Genomic DNA, 21362 nt, shown 5'->3' with positions numbered 1-21362 from the left:
AGGGCAGGTGGAACCCTTTTGAGTAGTCTAATTACCAAGTACACAGAGGAGCTGCTGGATGAGATGACCCATCTATCGTTCTTCCCTTTTACAGCCTTTTCTGGGTGGCCTGAATTGGAACCGCTTCAGCACAAAGCCCATGTATTAAGAGTAGTGGTATCATACGTTAGGCATACGCAGATGAAACACTATTGAAGAGAGGGATCCCCACACACTGATGACATTCAAGAGAGAGATAAACCACAGGAGATACTATGTGATGTCATGGTTGAAGAGTAAGCATATGAAAAGTATATAAGAAAAATGTCAAGAAACACAATCAATGTATATATCAAAAAACATCTGATTTGATGTGTTACTGTATGTTATAAACCAATGGTATTCCAAAGAGCTGAAATGTAAACACTACAAGCCATTATATACTGTATCCCACGCTGTGGTGTAATCAGAGTACATTTGAGATGACCTTGAAGTGAATGCCACATTTAGCTAATCAGCTAATTTAGGAATAGCAATAGTATAGAGGTTGTATTATACAGTTGGCAATATAATATATTAATAACACAATAAAGCACATTTTCTGTCTTGGGACACACAGCTACATAGCTCACACCTCCGTCACCCCAGCCACTTGCTGACGTTTTCACACACGTTTATATTAGAGTAGGCAGACCGTCAGCGACAGACAAAGAGGGTGCTGCTGGGAAATCTCTTACAGCTGTCTTCCTCCCTTTCATCCATCCCAGCGAGCTTAGGGACACAATGTGAAGCTGGTTGCTAGGTGACCACTGAGCCGTATTACGACATGCGTGAGCCCTGGACATCCAGCAGCATGTGCGATGAACCAACAGGTCCCCACCATGGCTAATGAGATTGTATTTACAAGAATCCCCATTAGCCAGTGAATGGGAAGTATAATGATTCTACTGTCTATTCATTGGGTAATAATGGGGATTCTTGTAAATACATTGTCCTTTTTTTCAGACTCAACATCCCATGTTGTCCCTTCAGGGAGAATAGGGCCATTGTAACACTGAACAAGGTCATCAGTTCAAAGCCTGGATTGAATTATTTACTACAATATCGACAAATAAACAATTAAGAGACAGTTAAGCCTGTTAGTACATTGCTACCGTACGTATCCACACAATTTACTTTCCTCCTATCCTCAAAGTAGGTTACACCACCAAGCAGAGTTCTTTATTTTAGTGACAGGTTGTGTTGTTATTAGGCCATGAGGTAGCTCCAAGGCATGCTCTGCAGTGTCTCTTGGCGGCCGTCCACACAGAACAACTCACTGTCTATGAGATAGTCACAGAGATGAGCAGAACAACTCACTCTCTATGAGATAGTCACAGAGATGAGTAGAACAACTCACTCTCTATGAGATAGTCACAGAGATGAGCAGAACAACTCACTGTCCATGAGATAGTCACAGAGATGAGCAGAACAACTCACTGTCTATGAGATAGTCACAGAGATGAGTAAACAATCTCTAGATATCACAGAGATGAGCAGAACAACTCACTGTCCATGAGATAGTCACAGAGATGAGCAGAACAACTCACTGTCCATGAGATAGTCACAGAGATGAGCAGAACAACTCACTGTCTATGAGATAGTCACAGAGATGAGCAGAACAACTCATTGTCTATGAGATAGTCACAGAGATGAGCAGAACAACTCACTGTCTATGAGATAGTCACAGACATGAGCAGAACAACTCACTGTCCATGAGATAGTCAAAGAGATGAGCAGAACAACTCACTGTCTATGAGATAGTCACAGAGATGAGCAGAACAACTCACTGTCCATGAGATAGTCACAGAGATGAGCAGAACAACTCACTGTCCATGAGATAGTCACAGAGATGAGCAGAGCACTGCAGTAAGGACTGGCGAGGGCAGGCTTAGTCCAACATCAATACAAGCTCCACAGTACCAGGCAAAGAGAGAGAAGGGTGTTTGGAAACAACAGTCATTGATGAGAGGGCAGCACTAGTTTAAATATACCTATCAGTTGCAATGAAGCTTTGATTCTTTCTCCTATAGCAACATTTCTTACCTAGTGATGGGGGGGGGTCTATATAGAAGAGTATTGCAGTATTATTTTTGATGATATCATTTATTGTATGACTCTGAGTAGCGATTCTCTCCAACAACAATTTTTTTGTTAAAGTTATCCAGCGCTAGTCAGCTCTTCCTGTACCAAAATTCTAGCTCGTTCTCCATGTTCTTCTCTAGCTCGTTCTCCATGTTCTTCTCTAGCTCGTTCTCCATGTTCTTCTCTAGCTCGTTCTCCATGTTCTTCTCTAGCTCGTTCTCCATGTTCTTCTCTAGCTCGTTCTCCATGTTCTTCTCTAGCTCGTTCTCCATGTTCTTCTCTAGCTCGTTCTCCATGTTCTTCTCTAGCTCGTTCTCCATGTTCTTTTTCAATAGTGAGCCAACATGTTTTCAGCACTTTTAAATCCACAAATGATCAAAACTCGTTTTCTCATGCGCTCTCTTGTCCCACTGCAGCGAATCCCAATAACATCACAGTATAGAAACTACAATACATATCATATCAGCACCTAAGTATTGTGTTAATATCGTATCGTGAGGTGCCTGGCAATCCCCAGCCCTAGTCCTCATAGACCACACTGACAAATGTTTTGGCTAGCACCTTCCTCAATGCGTTTGTGGTCACAGTACCACACCAGTGCTCTGTATGTAGAACAAACCCAGACTGTGACAAACTGGCTCCGCTGGAGGACAACGACTTAGGAGAGTGCTGACATCTATGATGTAGGGCAGCATCGCACCTTGCCAGTTCATCACACACACACACATAAAACAGAATGAAAAACACGCACACGCTGCACTTACACACTGAAAATATGTTTCTTCTCCACACACACACACACACACACACACACACACACACACACACACACACACACACACACACACACACACACACACACACACACACCTTCACCCACCTCCCACATACATACACACCTTCACCCACACACCTTCACCCACACACACACATTGCCCTTTCACACTGGAATCTGTTCCTGTGAGGAACATAACATCAGTGCTAAACATATGCTTGATTATAGGTTATTTCAAGCAGCTGCTGTTGTTCTCTGTGAAAGGACAGGAAGCTACACAGACAGATAAGAGAATTAGACGTCCACTGCTAAGAGATTCTGTATTGTTGGCAGGATACACTGAGGCTGCTGCATCCCAAACTGCCCCGTGTTCCATATCCCTATACAGGGCATTATTTTTCAACAGGGCCCATTCATGGTAGGTTACTATTTCCTTAGCTATTAGGGGAAAGGGGACTAGGTTTCCCCCTTTCCCTATACAACTGACTAGGTATCCCCCTTTCCCTATACAACTGACTAGGTATCCCCCTTTCCCTATACAACTGACTAGGTACCCCCCTTTCCCTATACAACTGACTAGGTGCCCCCTTTCCCTATACAACTGACTAGGTATCCCCTTTCCCTATACAACTGACTAGGTATCCCCCTTTCCCTATACAACCGACTAGGTATCCCCCTTTCCCTATACAACTGACTAGGTACCCCCTTTCCCTATACAACTGACTAGGTGCCCCCTTTCCCTATACAACTGACTAGGTATCCCCCTTTCTCTATACAACCGACTAGGTATCCCCCTTTCCCTATACAACTGACTAGGTATCCCCCTTTCCCTATACAACTGACTAGGTATCCCCCTTTCCCTATACAACTGACTAGGTATCCCCCTTTCCCTATACAACTGACTAGGTATCCCCTTTCCCTATACAACTGACTAGGTATCCCCTTTCCCTATACAACTGACTAGGTACCCCTTTCCCTATACAACTGACTAGGTATCCCCCTTTCCCTATACAGGTCAGTATAGGAAAGGGGGATACCTAGTCAGTTGTATAGGGAAAGGGGGGTACCTAGTCAGTTGTATAGGGAAAGGGGGATACCTAGTCAGTTCTACAACTGAATGCATTCAACTGAAATGTGTCTTCCGCATTTAACCCAACCCCTCTGAATCAGAGTGTGTTTTCGAAAGGTTGCCTTAAATCAACATCCATGTCTTCTTTGCCCTTGCTCAGGGGCAGAACGACAGATTTTTACCTTGTCAGGGGATTCGATCCAGCAACCTTTCGGTTACTGGCCCAACGCTCCTACCCGCCAGGCTACCTGCCGCCCCCCAGGCTACCTATACTTTCAATTGGTTAAATTGGAGCCTGAATACATTGTATTGTGTATGTAAGATACAGAATATGTGGAGGTCCGTTTGGCCATGGCCATTCAGACCAGCAATATTGTCATATTATATCCACTACCAGAGCCATGCATACATATTTATGTCAATACACATCTACTAAGTGCATTAACAAACCATATCACAACCTGCTATGTGACCCTAAGGGCTTCCTACAAGCTGCTATGTGACCCTAAGAGCTTCCTACAACCTGCTATGTGACCCTAAGAGCATCCTACAACCTGCTATGTGACCCTAAGAGCTTCCTATAACCTGCTATGTGACCCTAAGAGCTTCCTACAACCTGCTATGTGACCCTAAGAGCTTCCTACAACCTGCTATGTGACCCTAAGAGCTTCCTACAACCTGCTATGTGACCCTAAGAGCTTCCTACAACCTGCTATGTGACCCTAACATGCTGACCACACCGCTCGCGTAGCGTGCATGCTCGTTGCAAAATAAATGTACACATAGATGTTATTCAATCATTGCACCCACACTGCTTGCGAGCGTCTGTGTTGCTAGGCGCTAAAATAGAAGTCAGTTCTACTTGGGACGCTGAACGCAGTGCAAGTCCTGCCTCTCCCATCTTCTCATTGGTTTATATCCACGTGGGTGATTGAAAGATGAACCGAGGTCAGTCGGGCGTGGTAATACACCTTATTATGAAAGTTAGTTGCCAATCGCCATATAAAGACCAAAGAAGAAAAAGCCTGGAAGAAGGAGAGATGACTAGAAATTATTCGGTTGACCGTTTTTCTGTGTGGATTAATTGTCGGAGTAGAGGACCTTGTGCATTTCAGGTAAAATAACACCTCAACGTTTATCTCCCAGGACAAATTAGCTAGCAACAGCAAGCTAGCTAAATAGGACAAATTAGCTAGCAACAGCAAGCTAGCTAAATAGGACAAATTAGCTAGCAAATGCAAGCTAGCTAGCTAAATTGCCATAAATGTTTAATGCTTTCTGACCTGTCCCCAAATTAATATAATTGGTTCAGAGTTTGTTTTGATATTTCAACCTAAGTGTCGTGACCACGCTTGGTGTTCGGGGACAAAATCAATTTGCGCACGATGGCGCATGCGCGCGTCTGGTCTGGGCATGGTGTAAGGGCTTCCCATGTCCATTAATCTACAGCAGTGCATCAGTAATTCGTTCAGCAATCAGCATTCGCCTAAATACATACAGCCACTTCATTTTTACTGCTGTGTGTGTACCTCCTGGACAGGTTTGTGTTTATGCAGACTGAAAGCTCATTTGGACCAAATGCTGAATAATTCCATGAGCATAGAAGAAGAGCTAACACAAGCTCGCTACAGAACTCTACTTACAGGGCTTTGACAAAACGCAGTGCTGTCTGAGTGTATCTGCAAAGACAACGGAGAGAAAAAGTACAACCAGGAGAGGAAAGTATGGGGAGACGTAAGAGAGGAGATGCAGTATCCTGAATGGTTTGTATTCCATATATATATATATATATATAAAATCAGCAGCATGTGGTGTGGATAATTTCTTCCCAGAATGCAGCCACGCTATGGTGCTAAAGTAAACCAACAAGTTGTAATACAGAGCATCTGCACTTCAGCACCAACGAAGCAGACAGCAACATAATGTGAATCAGAATTCTGAACTTCAGCACCACATGAGTGGAAAACATCTACAACTTGGTATTGGTATTTTATTAGGTTCCCCATTAGCTGTTGCGAAAACAGCAACTACAGTACTCTTCCTGGGGTCCACAAAAAAACATGAAACATGACATAATACAGAACATTAACAGACAAGAACAGCTCAAAGACAGAACTACTGTCAAAGAGGATACTGGTGGATCATCACAATAACCTGGGATAAAGACAACAGGTTATTGGGCTATATGCCTAGAACAACCAATTACATATCAGGTTATTGGGCTATATGCCTGGAACAACCAATTACATATCAGGTTATTGGGCTATATGCCTGGAACAACCAATTACATATCATTGTTCTGCTTCTTTAGAGGACGTCCTGGCTGGCTCACATCTGTAATAAAAGGAGCTGACAGAACCAGCGCTACCAGAACCAGAGTTGACAGAACCTTGAGTTGACAGAACCTTGAGCTGACAGAACCAGAGCTGACAGAACCAGAGCTGACAGAACCAGAGTTGACAGAACCTTGAGCTGACAGAACCTTGAGCTGACAGAACCAGAGCTGACAGAACCAGAGTTGACAGAACCTTGAGCTGACAGAACCTTGAGCTGACAGAACCAGAGCTGACAGAACCAGAGTTGACAGAACCAGAGCTGACAGAACCAGAGCTGACAGAACCAGAGGCCACCCAAAGAAAACAACACGGCAGGGAATAGGCTCCAGCTAGCTCACTGCTAACAGTGAAAATAACAAGAGATAGTAACATCACTGCTAACAGTGAAAATAACAAGAGATAGTAACACATCACTGCTAACAGTGAAAATAACAAGAGATAGTAACATCACTACTAACAGTGAAAAGAACAAGAGATAGTAACATCACTACTAACAGTGAAAATAACAAGAGATAGTAACATCACTACTAACAGTGAAAAGAACAAGAGATAGTAACATCACTGCTAACAGTGAAAATAACAAGAGATAGTAACATCACTGCTAACAGTGAAAATAACAAGAGATAGTAACACATCACTACTAACAGTGAAAATAACAAGAGATAGTAACATCACTACTAACAGTGAAAATAACAAGAGATAGTAACATCACTACTAACAGTGAAAATAACAAGAGATAGTAACACATCACTGCTAACAGTGAAAATAACAAGAGATAGTAACATCACTGCTAACAGTGAAAATAACAAGAGATAGTAACATCACTGAAAAGAACAAGAGGTATGATGACAGGTGATAAACATTCCCCTATATCCCCAGAGAAACACTCTCTCTCCCTGATGACAGGTGATAAACATTCCCCTATATCCCCAGAGAAACACTCTCTCTCCCTGATGACAGGTGATAAACATTCCCCTATATCCCCAGAGAAACACCCTCTCTCCCTGATGACAGGTGATAAACATTCCCCTATATCCCCAGAGAAGCACCCTCTCTCCCTGATGACAGGTGATAAACATTCCCCTATATCCCCAGAGAAACACCCTCTCTCCCTGATGACAGGTGATAAACATTCCCCTATATCCCCAGAGAAGCACCCTCTCTCCCTGATGACAGGTGATAAACATTCCCCTATATCCCCAGAGAAACACTCTCTCTCCCTGATGACAGGTGATAAACATTCCCCTATATCCCCAGAGAAGCACCCTCTCTCCCTGATGACAGGTGATAAACATTCCCCTATATCCCCAGAGAAACACCCTCTCTCCCTGATGACAGGTGATAAACATTCCCCTATATCCCCAGAGAAACACCCTCTCTCCCTGATGACAGGTGATAAACATTCCCCTATATCCCCAGAGAAGCACCCTCTCTCCCTGATGACAGGTGATAAACATTCCCCTATATCCCCAGAGAAGCACCCTCTCTCCCTGATGACAGGTGATAAACATTCCCCTATATCCCCAGAGAAACACCCTCTCTCCCTGATGACAGGTGATAAACATTCCCCTATATCCCCAGAGAAGCACCCTCTCTCCCTGATGACAGGTGATAAACATTCCCCTATATCCCCAGAGAAGCACCCTCTCTCCCTGATGACAGGTGATAAACATTCCCCTATATCCCCAGAGAAACACCCTCTCTCCCTGATGACAGGTGATAAACATTCCCCTATATACCCAGAGAAGCACCCTCTCTCCCTGATGACAGGTGATAAACATTCCCCTATATCCCCAGAGAAGCACCCTCTCTCCCTGATGACAGGTGATAAACCCTACATCCCCAAGGCCATCCACATCTCAAGCATTGAACCATTACACTGAGGGGTTTACTAACAGCCTGGAAGGTCATTGGAGGTGGTCTGTTCTGGTGGGGATGACTGAGCAGAGCAGAACAGAACACCAAACACACAAGACTAAACTGTTGATTCCCGCGATGGACTGCTTTTATTTTATTTTCTTAACAAGACTAAGGATCGGCTGGATTGCCAGGGAACACTTTCGGTCATGCCATCATTATAGTTGACAGCAACTCACTGCAGAGCTATATAATAGTTCATATGAAGTACTGTACACGCATGGTTAGTTAGATTAAATCAAATTAAGATCAAATCCTATTCTGAGGAATGATCACCAAATAGATTGTGAAGTGTGACCACTTTCCATAACTTATATAACAACGCAATAACAACTTCGAATTCAAAGGGACAATCACCTGGGACCATGTCTATCTCATCTATACAGCATTATGAAAAGTGGTAGAATGATATTAGTTTAGCTGCCACCCTTGTGCTCTCTTCTAGTTCATGTTTTGTTATTTTCCCTTTTTTGTGTTACATCATGGCCATGCTGCTCTAACAGTTGATTTTAAAAACACAAGCTGTCCACGGATTATCAGCACCTAACGAGTCCATGAACATTGTGTCAGCGTGCTGCATGAACACATAATGATTATCTACCCTCCTTTCTGTCTCATACTAAATGGCTTCAACCGATCCCTGTTGAAGTGACACTGAAGAACACTGACAGTGATGGAATCTTGGATGAGTATATAAAACACTCCCACAGCACACAGAGCGAGGCCTGAGTCTATGTTTATCATTTTGCAAACACAACCTGTTGTGGTCAAGTGTTAGACAATGAAGTAAAGAAATAAAGAATTTAGGTGAGGTGGTGCTGTACTGAAAAACGAAAGATAAATCCACAGCAAGAATAATATAAAATTTAGCAGCCGCTCTTATCCAGAGCGACTAGGGTTAATTGCCTTGCTCAACAGTCTTAACAGCAAGGCTACATGTTAGCTAATACGTGTTCAAGAGGAAATCTAACCCATAGTGGCTACTGCTTGGGTTACCCTGGAATTAAACTGATAAACCGATACGCTTTGTTATGTTTTGTGAAACAATGGTGAAACTGAGATTTCAGGCTATGCTTGGGTATGAACTCAATCACCTTACAACCAAAAAGACAGATGAATGGAACTGGACAGTGTATGGAAGAGACTCTAAACACAACTCTGAGGACAATACCATATCTAAGGGGAGTAGACAGAGCTTCAGCCATAAGACGAGGTGCAGTCCAAAACCTTCATCTCTTTCCACACAGTAGCTTAGTCGTCCTTATTTCAGCAATAACAGAACGCCAATTTTTCATTAGGTCAGTGCATTATGGAACCTTCTGGAGCTTATCCAGACTTTTATAACTAATTTTGCAGAAGTTCAGTTGATTTGGAGGCTCAGACAACTATGCCATAATGTGCTGTCCTAATGATTTTCTGGGTCAAACAAAACTCCCTCGATACTAAATGGAGAAAAAAAATGAAAACTTGGCGGGACCACATTCATATACGTATTCAGACAGACCTCCCATCCGATGACGTGGATGTTGATTATGGTAACCCCACGTACCTCTCAGATTCAGAGGGGTTGAGTTAAATGCGGAAGACACATTTCAGTTGAATGCATTCAGTTGTACAACTGACTAGGTATCCCCCTTTTCCCTTTATCCTTTCCATCCAGTTTTAAACAGATCATCACAAATCCTTCATTAGCATGCTCTTCACATTGAAAAGGATTATTCCACAGCTCAAGTCCAGGAAGGAACGTGTGATTCCTCACAACCATATCGGAGAAGATCCAAGGTCCCTCCCCTAACACCCTCTTCTCCAATGATTTTGACGAGGAGAAGGAGAAGGAGGAGAAGAAGATGCAAACAATAGAGGAAAAATGTGTTGAGAAAGAGCCTCTGTTGCCTTACCTCGATGAGGAAGTCTCCGTTGCGAAGCCCCGCCCGCCATGCAACCCCTCCCTCGTCCACAGACTCCAGGTACTGCAGGGCGGGGAAGGCGGGTGTAGGGGTGAACTCCTCGATGGGCGTGTCCGCTGGAGGGGTGGGTGAGCAGGTGCAGACAACGGCCCAGGTAAAGACAGAGACAGAGAAAGGGTGAGAAAGGCAAGGTAGCAACATCACTGTCTGGGACAGTATCATTATTACACATATGTTATGAAGTTAATTCAACAACACATCACCCATGAACTTCAACACAGCAGTGTGATGTACAATAGACACCTTTGAATGTTAACGTTCAAAATTGACAGCATCAGGGAAATGGCGAACATATTTTACTGGACCACATATAATGAAGATGTTGCCAACTGTGTTGCATACACATGTACATGGAAGATACATGCAAATACAGTGCATTCGGAAAGTATTCAAACCCCTTGACTTTTTCCACATTTTGTTACGTTACAGCCTTATTCTATAATGGATTAAATTGTTTTTTCCCCTCATCAATCTACACACATAATGACAAAGCAAAAACAGGTTTTTAGACATTTTTGCAAATTTGTTAAAAATAAAAAATGGAAATATCACATTTACATTAGCATTCAGACCTTTTACTCAGTACTTTGTTGAAGCACCTTTGGCAGCAATTACAGCCTTGAGTCTTATTGGGTATGATGCTAGAAGCTTGGCACACCTGTATTTGGGGAGCTTCTCCCATTATTCTCTGCAGATACTCTCAAGCTCTGTCAGGTTGGATGGGGAGCGTCACTGCACAGCTATATTTAGGTCTCTCCAGATATGTTCGATCGGGTTCATGTCCGGGCTCTGGCTAGGCCACTTAAGGACATTCAGAGACTTATCCCGAAGCCACTTGTGCGTTGTCTTGGCTGTGTGCTTAGGGTCGTTGTCCTGTTGGAAGGTGAACCTTCGGCCTAGTCATAAAGGCCTGATTGGTGGAATGCTGCAGAGATGGGAGAACCTTCCAGAAGGACAACTCCCTGACCAAGGTCCTTCTCCCCCGATTGCTCAATTTGGCCGGGCAGCCAGATCTAGGAACAGTCTTGGTGGTTCAAAACGTCTTCCATTTAAGAATGATGGTGGCCACTGTGTTCTTGGGGACCTTCGCTGTTGCAAAAAAAAGTGGTATGGAAATAGGTTGCACTTGAGCTCAATTTCGAGTCTCATAGCAAAGGGTCTACTGTAAATACTTATGTAAATAAGGTATTCCAGTTTTTTTAATCTTTAATACATTTGCTAAAATGTAAAAAAAAAAAACTGTTTTCGCTTTGTCATTATGGGGTATTGTGTGTAGATTGAATAAGGCTGTAACTGTCAGGATTCACCTAACAGTCATGATTTGGGGCTGTACAAATTTTTGATGTATTACAATAATTGAATATGCTTACGTTATATTAATAGAAGGGGAGGGATTATAAGACCCCTCCCTCCTTACATTTATAGGGTCCTAGACTATATATTAACAATATATATATTGTGTGTGTGTGTGTGTGTGTGTGTGTGTGTGACAGAACTCTGCAGGGGAGTGAAGGAGATAAGACTAGGTAAACATTACATAATAAATCAACTTTGGGGGAAGGGGACATTTACTGCTAAGTGTTTAGCTAACAATAAAGGCCCTGTTTTGGTCCCAGGAGTAGAGGATGATGATGTAGCCAGTGACATCACCATGGCGCGACTTAGGGTTTAATAAAACCACTGGAGACCTTTTGTTGGATGCAGAACTTACTCGAAAACATGCGTGCTATGTTCCTGATTGTCAACTTCTGTCTGCAATTGCATTAATAAAGGTTTTGGAATTATTTAATTAAAGATATTGTCATAATGCTAATTTCACCAATGAGCCAATGCTGATTGTAAAGGAGGAAAGGAACAAACCCTAACATAACCTAACATAATGAAGAAAAAGTCAAGGGGTCTGAATACTTTCCGAATGTACTGTACATGCAGGAACAGAATTACAACAATGCTACGGTACCATTTGTACTTGGATGGATCATCATATGCAATGTAATTATCAGGACACTAAAAAAGCATGCATGTAGGAAAACAGAGGCCTAATCATGCTGTCTGGACAGAGTCAGAGACGGTGGCCAAGTGCTGGGGAAGGTGCTGGGCTGGGGAAGGTGCTGGGGAGGTGCTGGGCTGGGGCAGGTGCTGGGGAAGGTGCTGGGCTGGGGCAGGTGCTGGGGAAGGTGCTGGGCTGGGGCAGGTGCTGGCCTGGGGCAGGTGCTGGGCTGGGGTAGGTGCTGGGAAAGGTGCTGGCCTGGGGAAGGTACTGGGCTGGGGCAGGTGCTGGGCTGGGGAAGGTGCTGGGAAAGGTGCTGGGCTGGAGCAGGTGCTGGGCTGGAGCAGGTGCTGGGTAAGGTACTGGGGCAGGTGTTGGGACTGGTAGTGGGGCTGGGATGGGACAGGTGCTTGGGAGGGGTTAGGGCTGGTAGTGGGTCTTGGGACTGGTAGTGGGGCTGGGATGGGACAGGTGCTTGGGAGGGGTTAGGGCTGGTAGTGGGTCTGGGGCTGGTAGTGGGGCTGGGATGGGACAGGTGAAAAGGGAAGGTGTTAGGGCTGGTAGTGGGTCTGGGGCTGGTAGTGGGGCTGGGATGGGACAAGTAATGGGGCAGGTGTTGGGGCTGGTAGTAGGGCTGGGATGGGACAGGTACTGGGGCAGGTGTTGGGGCTGGTAGTGGGTCTGGGGCTGGTAGTGGGGCTGGGCTGGGACAGGTGATAGGGCTGGTAGTGGGTCTGGGGCTGGAAGTGGGGCTGGGTTGGGACAGGTAGTGGGGCTGGTAGTGGGTCTGGGGCTGGTTGTGGGGCTGGGATGGGACAGATGTGGGACAGGTGTGGGGGCTGGTAGTGGGTCTGGGCTGGGGATGGTAGTGGGGCTGGGTTGGGACAGGTACTGGTGCTGGTAGTGGGTCTGGTGCTGGTAGTGGGGCTGGGCTGGGTCTGGTAGTGGGGCTGGGATGGGACAGGTGCTAGGGCAGGTTTTGGGTCTGGGGATGGTAGTGGGGCTGGGATGGGACAGGTGCTGGTAGTGGGTCTGGTGCTGGTAGTGGGGCTGGGCTGGGGCTGGTAGTGAGGATGGTAGTGGGGCTGGGATGGGACAGGTAAGGGGACAGGTGTTGGGGCTGGTAGTGGGGCTGGGATGGGACAGGTGCTGGGGCAGGTGTTGGGGCTGGGATGGGACAGGTGTGGGGCAGGTCTTGGGGCTGGTAGTTGGGCTGGGATGGGACCGGTGCTGGGGCAGGTCTTGGGGCTGGTAGTGGGGCTGGGACGGGACAGGTGCTGGGGCAGGTGTTGGGTCTAGGGCTGGTAGTGGGGCTGGGATGGGACATGTGCTGGGGCTGGTAGTGGGGCTACAGAGAGACGCATCACTAACCCCTCCACTCTGGTCCAAATAAACTCCCTGCATTGTATGGTTCATTAGTGTGTGTGTGTGTGTGTGTGTGTGTGTGTGTGTGTGTGTGTGTGTGTGTGTGTGTGTGTGTGTACGCATAGATCTGTCTAGGGGGTGTAAAACTGAACTGGCCATCTCTTCAAGCCAATAAAAGCATACAACTATCAGCAAAGCTGCATCAAAGTTAACTTTAGATGTTGCAGATTGTCACAGATGTTACAAGAATACTGTGTAGCATCTTTCTCCTGCAGAACTGGAGTAACAGCAGCTCAAACAAACCGCTGGTGACAAGTGACACTTGTAATAAATCAGCCATGTGCTTCAAGAAAACTCCACGGGCAGTTAGTCGTCTGCTCATTCAATACAGCTTACATGAATGTACATACAGTAGCTTACATGAATGTACATACAGTAGCTTACATGAATGTATATACAGTAGCTTACATGAATGTACATACAGTAGCTTACATGAATGTACATACAGTAGCTTACATGAATGTACATACAGTAGCTTACATGAATGTACATACAGTAGCTTACATGAATGTATATACAGTAGCTTACATGAATGTACATACAGTAGCTTACATGAATGTACATACAGTAGCTTACATGAATGTACACACAGTAGCTTACATGAATGTACACACAGTAGCTTAGATGAATGTACATACAGTAGCTTACATGAATGTACATACAGTAGCTTACATGAATGTATATACAGTAGCTTACATGAATGTACATACAGTAGCTTACATGAATGTATATACAGTAGCTTACATGAATGTATATACAGTAGCTTACATGAATGTATATACAGTAGCTTACATGAATGTATATTCTCTGGAGCGGAGGCACAGGCTCTGGGTATTAGATTTGAATGAACTGGATAAATAATGTCGTTGAGAGTTTGTGATGAAGAAGCTTTTTAAGTCAACAGAATATCATTAGGTGTTTGTTTATTCTAAGATCAGTCGGTTTATTATTGACTTCTATAATAAACTTATTAAGGTCACACAAAACATGACAAGGAGTAGAGATGACTACAACACAAAACAGTCACAGATATGAGATCTGTCTCCAACAGAAAAAAGTAATTTCTATTGAAGTAAGTGGGTGTACAAAGCAGCATGGGGTTGATAATAAGCAATATGAGCGTGATTCTCATCACTGACGCGACGGTGGACCGGCGATGCAACATGAACACAACAAGGGAGGTACAGACACTGACTGAGTGAGTGCGTCTCTTGGTCTGTCAGTCTCCTACCTTTCGCCCCTCGCAGCACAAACCCGAATCCCTCATTATCCTTCTTCTGTAGAACTACCGTCTTCTCGTCAATAACACAGTTGCTGTGGAGAAAATTGCGCGCAAATCGACCGTTATTATTACATCCTATCATCCTCATCATAGCCACTGCTGCTCGCCCAGAGTGCTTCATTATGACAGTTCGTCCGTTGCACAACGAATTAATTAACTATAATGAAGAGTGCTGCACGCGATGTGACAGCGACACACCGTCACCGTGAACCTCCAAAGAACGAGTCAGCCTCGGCAGAAAACGTTGCAGTTGTTGCACTGGAAAACATAAACTAACGGCAGGAGCCGGCGACAAAGCTAGGTTGTCCATCACGAGAAACATTTCCACCCAAAGAGGAAACCCACAAGCGGCAAACATGAGAGAGGAAAAAACATAGCTGGGGAAGCGAGGTCAGGGAAGGAGGGAGGGAGGTAGGGATGAGGGCACCCTATAGGGTGCAAGGCTGACTAGATGAATGAAAGAACGAATGAATGGATAAACGAATGTAGGAAATAAGCAATCATTTAATTCAATTTAATGGGAGTGACCACCCTTAGCCTATCAAAATGTTCGTTCCTCGGCCAGCAGTAAATCCTATAGGCTGTGGCGCGCGCAGCAACATCTGGATGCTGGATGACAACCGCATCATTCTTATGCTGTGGTGTCATTTCTGAAAGATGAAAAAAAGTTATATTCCTATAGACAATTTTGCAATAATGTGATTGGATTTGGCCTAATATCAATATCAACTAAACGAAACCATCAGAAAATGGAAGCATACAGTGCCAGTGCCACAAATAAAAGCATAAAATGGTGAAATGTTTTTATTTATTTTTTACTTAAAAGGAATCACTCATATTTTTCAGTAATCATTTGCTGGGTTTCAAACCCCCAAAAATCTCTAAAAGAATAGCTTACGTGAATCTTTTAAGATGCATGGCATTCTTTCAATTTAGTATGCTTGGATGCAAACAGTAGGTCAGACTAATTTTCATAAACTAGGCTACACAAGTAGACAGCATTCCAGAATTAGTATTGCATTGCAAGCCTTGGTTGGGTTCCAAGGAGGAATTTGAAGGGGAGAGCAGCAGAGGTAGCAGCAGCATGATGCTGGTGCTGGTGGTGGGATGTCTGGTTGCCATGGTAACACACTACTTTGAGCTGGTAGTCAGAATGGTGTTAGTCCTAGTATTCCAGGGACAAAGTGGACCTGCAGGTCCTCATAGTGCGACCATGTTTTGGTAGATTCTGGCGAACCGATGGTGGCCTTTGATCGAAACAGGGGGATGAGGTCACTATATATAATGATAATGATGATCAAATCAAAGTTTATTGGTCGCGTACACAGATTTCCAGAAGTTATCGCAGGTGCAGTGAAATGCTTGTGTTTCTAGCTCCAACAGTGCAGTAATACCTAGCAATACAAAACTATTATGATGATAAGGATGATGATGGAGATGATGATGACGGTGGTGATGACGATGGTGATGATGACGATATGGTGATAAGGAAGATAATTCTGATGACAGTGGTGACGATGGTGATGATGACGATGGTGATAATGGTGACGACGATGGTGATAAGGAAGATGATGGTGGTGATGACGATGATGGTGATAAGGATGATGATGGTGATGATGATGGTAATTATGATGGTGACTATTATTTTCCTCCTGCAGGTCAATGTAGCATCCAGACAGGCATTTACATGTAATACATGGCTTACAGAGACCTTCAGGAAACAGAATCAAGTCATGCCTATTCCAATGTTGAAGTATGAACCCAAAAGGCAGCCTATGGCTATCCCAATGCAAACAGGCTCTGCTCAGCTAATCAGTAGTATTAGTCCCCTTTCTGCTTCATGTATCGCCTGTACATCTAAGTAGGACTACACACTTTGAAGTGATTATAACGTGAACCTATTGAAGAGATCCAACTGGTCAAAAGGATAAAATGGAAATCCCCCTAATATAGAACAATCCCCAGGTTGATATTTATTGGGATGAATCTTGTCCTGTAGGCAGAGCTGAGTGGTTTTCGCTAGCTAGGCCAGCTACAAAGTCAAAATGTTCTATGTCGTAAAAAATTCATGATTTTTTTGTTGTTGCTTTTTGGTCTTAATGTAAGGTTAGGCATAAGGTTAGCAGTGTGGTTTAGGTTAGGTTTAAGGTTAAGGTTAGATTTAAAATCAGATGTTATGACTTTGTGGCTAGGCCAGCTAGTAACCACTCTGCAGAGATCTCGATAAATACCAACCTGCTAGATGTCCCTTGTTCAGCAAACCAGAATCCTGGCAAAGTTTACCCAAAAGCTCTGTCCCTATACTGTAGCCTGGTCCCCAGATCTGTTTGTGTCTTGCTCAGTTGGCTAGACCCAGATCTGCTACACTATGCCGAGTTTGGCAAGACAGCAGCAACAGATCTGGGACCAGGCTAGAGGGACCAGGCTAGAGTCCTTCACCTCTGTCGCCTATGATGCCAGAGCAGATGAGCGGAGCAGCATGCAGCAAGCCTTCACAGCACTGCTACCAGGACTTTGTCTGCATCTCCATGACAACATGCTCTGCTCTTGTACTGGTTGTACTGGGGGGTGGGTATATGAGCACAGTTGGATGGATCTCTCTCTCTCTCTCTCTCTCTCTCTCTCTCTCTCTCTTTGCTCATGGAGGATCTGTAGAGGCTTTGTATGTGTTTTAAAACTAATAGATTTCATTGGGATGTTCATCAGCAAAACCGTGTAGTGAACGTATGATTTCTCATCTGGACAGATCCCTGAGAAGAAGCTGAGGACATTCCTGGGTAGAGTTTTTGAGTTCGGTGCTGTTTGCGTAACATTCACAGCAACGACTGCCCAGGAATGAACAAGCAAGGTCCTGCTCAAGTATTTCTTACATCACCATCCATCTGACAGAGAGAGTTTTCACACACACTCTCACTCAGCCCATCTCCTTTCCTGTGGACACATACACGCGCACACACACACACACACACAACAGACACTCACACACACACTCTCGCTCAGCCCATCTCCTTTCCTGTGGACACATACACACGCACACACACACACACACACACACACACACACACACACACACACACACACACACACACACACACACACACACACACACACACACCCATTTACACACACACACACACACACACTCTCGCTCAGCTCATCTCCTTTCCTGTGGACACATACACGCGCACACACACACACGCACATACACGCATTTACACACACACAACAGACACACACACAAATACCCATGCTGGGTAGAACCTTGTCACCCTCTCAGTACTACTTTTAGTGCTGTAATCAGTGGTGTCACAGATTAGAGTACAGTACTACTAATGAATGAGTTGAAATGTATGAATAAACTGAAATATGCATATGAACATCAGGTAAAAGGTTATCATGCAATGTCCCATGCATGCTATTCCCAAATGAAAGACAATACATTACATAAACCATGTGCTAGCTGTGTAAGGTTGAGTTCACAAGTCACATGAACTCCTCTCTTCGTCATCTGGGAGCATTCTCTGATGAATAGCTTACTGTGCATAGTTGTTTGGTCCATTCTCCTTAGATTGAATTAGGCTAGTGATGCTATTTTATCAGTCTCGACACAGTTCATAAAGATCTATAGTCTGAAGTCAGACACCAAACGTGAGGTGTATCTTCACTACCGTTCAAAAGTTTGGGGTGACTTAGAAATGTCCCTGTTTTTGACAGAAAAGCAATTTTTTTTGTCAATTAAAATAACATAAAATTGATCAGAAATACAGTGTAGACATTGTTACTGTTGTAAATGACTATTGTAGCTGGAAACAGCTGATTTTTTTATGGAATATCTACATATGCGTACAGAGGCCCATTATCAGCAACCATCACTCCTGTGTTCCAATGGCACGTTGTGTTAGCTAATCCAAGTTGATCATTTTAAAAGGCTAATTGATCATTAGAAAACCCTTTTGCAATTATGTTACCACAGCTGAAAACTGTTGTCCTGATTAAAGAAGCAATAATGCTGGCCTTCTTTAGACTAGTTGAGTATCTGGAGCCTCAGCATTTGTGGGTTCGATTACAGGCTCAAAACGGCCAGAAACAAAGCACTTTCTTCTGAAACTTGTCAGTCTATTCTTGTTCTGAGAAACTAAGGCTATTCCATGCGAGAAATTGCCAAGAAACTGAAGATCTCGTACAACGCTGTGTACTACTCCCTTCACAGAACAGAGCAAACTGGCTCTAACCAGAATAGAAAGAGAAGTGGCCCCGGTGCACAAATGAGCAAGAGGACAAGTACATTAGAGTGTCTGATTTTAAAAACAGACGCCTCACAAGTCCTCAACTGGCAGCTTCATTAAATAGTACCAGCAAAACACAAGTCTCAATGTCAACAGTGAAGAGGCGTCTCCGGGATGCTGACCTTCTAAGCAGAGTTGCAAAGAAAAAGCCATATCTCAGGCTGGCTAATAAAAAGAAAAGATTAAGATGGGCAAAAGAACACAGACACTGGATAGAGGAAGATTGGAAAAAAGTGTTATGGACAAACGAATCTAAGTTTGAGGTGTTCGGATCACAAAAAACATTTGGGAGACGTAGAATACATGAAAAGATGCTAGAGGAGTAATTGACGCCGTCTGTCAAGCATGATGGAGGCAATGTGCTGGCCTGGGGGTGCTTTGGTGGTGGTAAAGTGGAAGATTTGTACAGGGGAAAAGGGATCTTGAAGAAGGAAGGCTATCACTCCATTTTGCAACGCCATGCCATACCCTGTGAAAGGCGCTTAATTGGAGCCAATTTCCTCCTACAACAGGACAATGACCCAAAGCACAGCTCCAAACTATGCAATAACTATTTAGGGAAGAAGCAGTCAGCTGGTATTCTGTCTATAATGGAGTGACCAGCACAGTCACCGGATCTCAACCCTATTGAGTTGTTGTGGAGCAGCTTGACCGTATGGTACGTAAGAAGTGCCCATCAAGCCAATCCAGCTTGTGGGAGGTGCTTCAGGAAGCATGGGGTGAAATCTCTTCAGATAACCTCAACAAATGGACAACTAGAATGCCAAAGGTCTGCAAGGCTGTAATTTCTGCAAATGGAGGATTCTTTGACAAAAGCAAAGTCTGAAGGACGCAATTATTATTTCAATCAAAAATCATTATTTATAACCTTGTCAACGTCTTGACTATATTTCCTATTCATTTTGCAACTCATTTCATGTATGTTTTCATGGAAAACAAGGACATTTCTAAGTTACCCCAAACTTTTGAACTGTATTGTTTGTACAAACTATCTAAAACGTGTCATTTATTATAGCAGATCAGGTCGTATAACACACTGTATAATACTATGATTTCACCATGATTCTTTTGAACATCCCCTTGAATAGGCTTTTTTCTTCTTTTTTTTCCGGAGGAATGAAAGAAACCAATGCTTACCTTGATGCATCAAAGCTGTCGTAGGACCCCACGGTGTAGTGCCTGAAGAGCTTCCTCCTCTCAGCCCTGTCTGCTCGGGCATCTAAAGACAGAACAATCAGTAAAAAAGGGGGTGACCAATTCATTAAAGGGGTGACCAATTCATTAAAGGGGTGACCAATTCATTACAGGGGTGACCAATTCATTAAAGGGGTGACCAATTCATTAAAGGGGTGACCAATTCATTAAAGGGGAGACCAATTCATTAAAGGGGTGACCACGACTGTACCCTAAATGGCACCCTATTCCCCATATAGTGCACTGCTTTTGACCATGGTCCTTAGGGTGCCTTTTGGGACGCATAATATCAATAAACCAATAAAAAAATAAACAAAGGCCCTTTTAAAACAGCAAACATTTCGTCGTCAAATAGCCATCCAAATAGCTATTTAGACAATAGCATACGTCATGCATTCATAGAATGTGGAGATGTTGAAGATGTTGTTGAAGACCACAGTGAGCGTTATTTTAGTATTGTTCTGTTCTCCATGTTGATGATATGTGCTGATATCTTGACTGCGTGGGACTCAACACTTTCACTTTCCCCTCCAGCCTACTCACTGGTTGTCATAGTCACTGATTTATTTTCTAAGCACAGCCTCTTTGATAGCAGGGTGAGTTATATGGCTTATATTACATAGCCATATAATGTATGTAGTAGGTAGATGTGTACTCATACAGGGTAGGTCTACTCTAGTCAAGGGCCCTTCTGTTTCTCTGTAAACATACATCAAACACCTCAATTCCTTCTGCTTTTCCATCAAAGTCCACGATTACATTTCATTTACATAAGAGATGTACATTATAGCTTATTAATCACCATGTTTGGTTTCGAATGTTTGTTTTACTCCATGTGTAACTCTGTGTTGTTGTATGTGTCAAACTGCTTGCTTTATCTTGGCAAGGTCGCAATTGTAAATGAGAACTTGTTCTCAACTTGCCTACCTGGTTAAATAAAGGTGAAATAAAAATAAATAAATAAAGTTCAAATTTGAAGACTCATAGGTAACTGCTAAGCTATTATGTTCTGAGAAGC

The 21362-nt window shown here is 43.7% G+C and overlaps 1 protein-coding gene across 6 annotated transcripts in view; it reads right to left on the bottom strand.

Annotated features, from left to right (window-relative positions):
- Positions 1 to 21362, bottom strand: part of LOC106561615 (SH3 and multiple ankyrin repeat domains protein 2) — a 163025-nt gene that overhangs the window by 36593 nt on the left and 105070 nt on the right. For all 6 annotated transcript variants that reach the window (XR_006757097.1, XM_045688461.1, XM_014125735.2 and 3 more), the window contains 3 exons: positions 20288 to 20369; positions 14814 to 14896; positions 10099 to 10223 (listed from right to left, as the gene is read on the bottom strand). Coding sequence is in view for 5 of the 6 variants with exons in the window: in XM_045688461.1 (XP_045544417.1) it covers positions 10099 to 10223; positions 14814 to 14896; positions 20288 to 20369 (290 nt within the window). In the remaining variant the exon portion in view is untranslated. The remainder of the gene's footprint in view (positions 1 to 10098; positions 10224 to 14813; positions 14897 to 20287; positions 20370 to 21362) is intronic.

The sequence above is a fragment of the Salmo salar genome, chromosome ssa10 (genome assembly GCF_905237065.1).
Source record: "Salmo salar chromosome ssa10, Ssal_v3.1, whole genome shotgun sequence".
NCBI lineage: Eukaryota > Metazoa > Chordata > Actinopteri > Salmoniformes > Salmonidae > Salmo > Salmo salar.
This window is presented reverse-complemented; position numbering and strand designations above follow the sequence as displayed.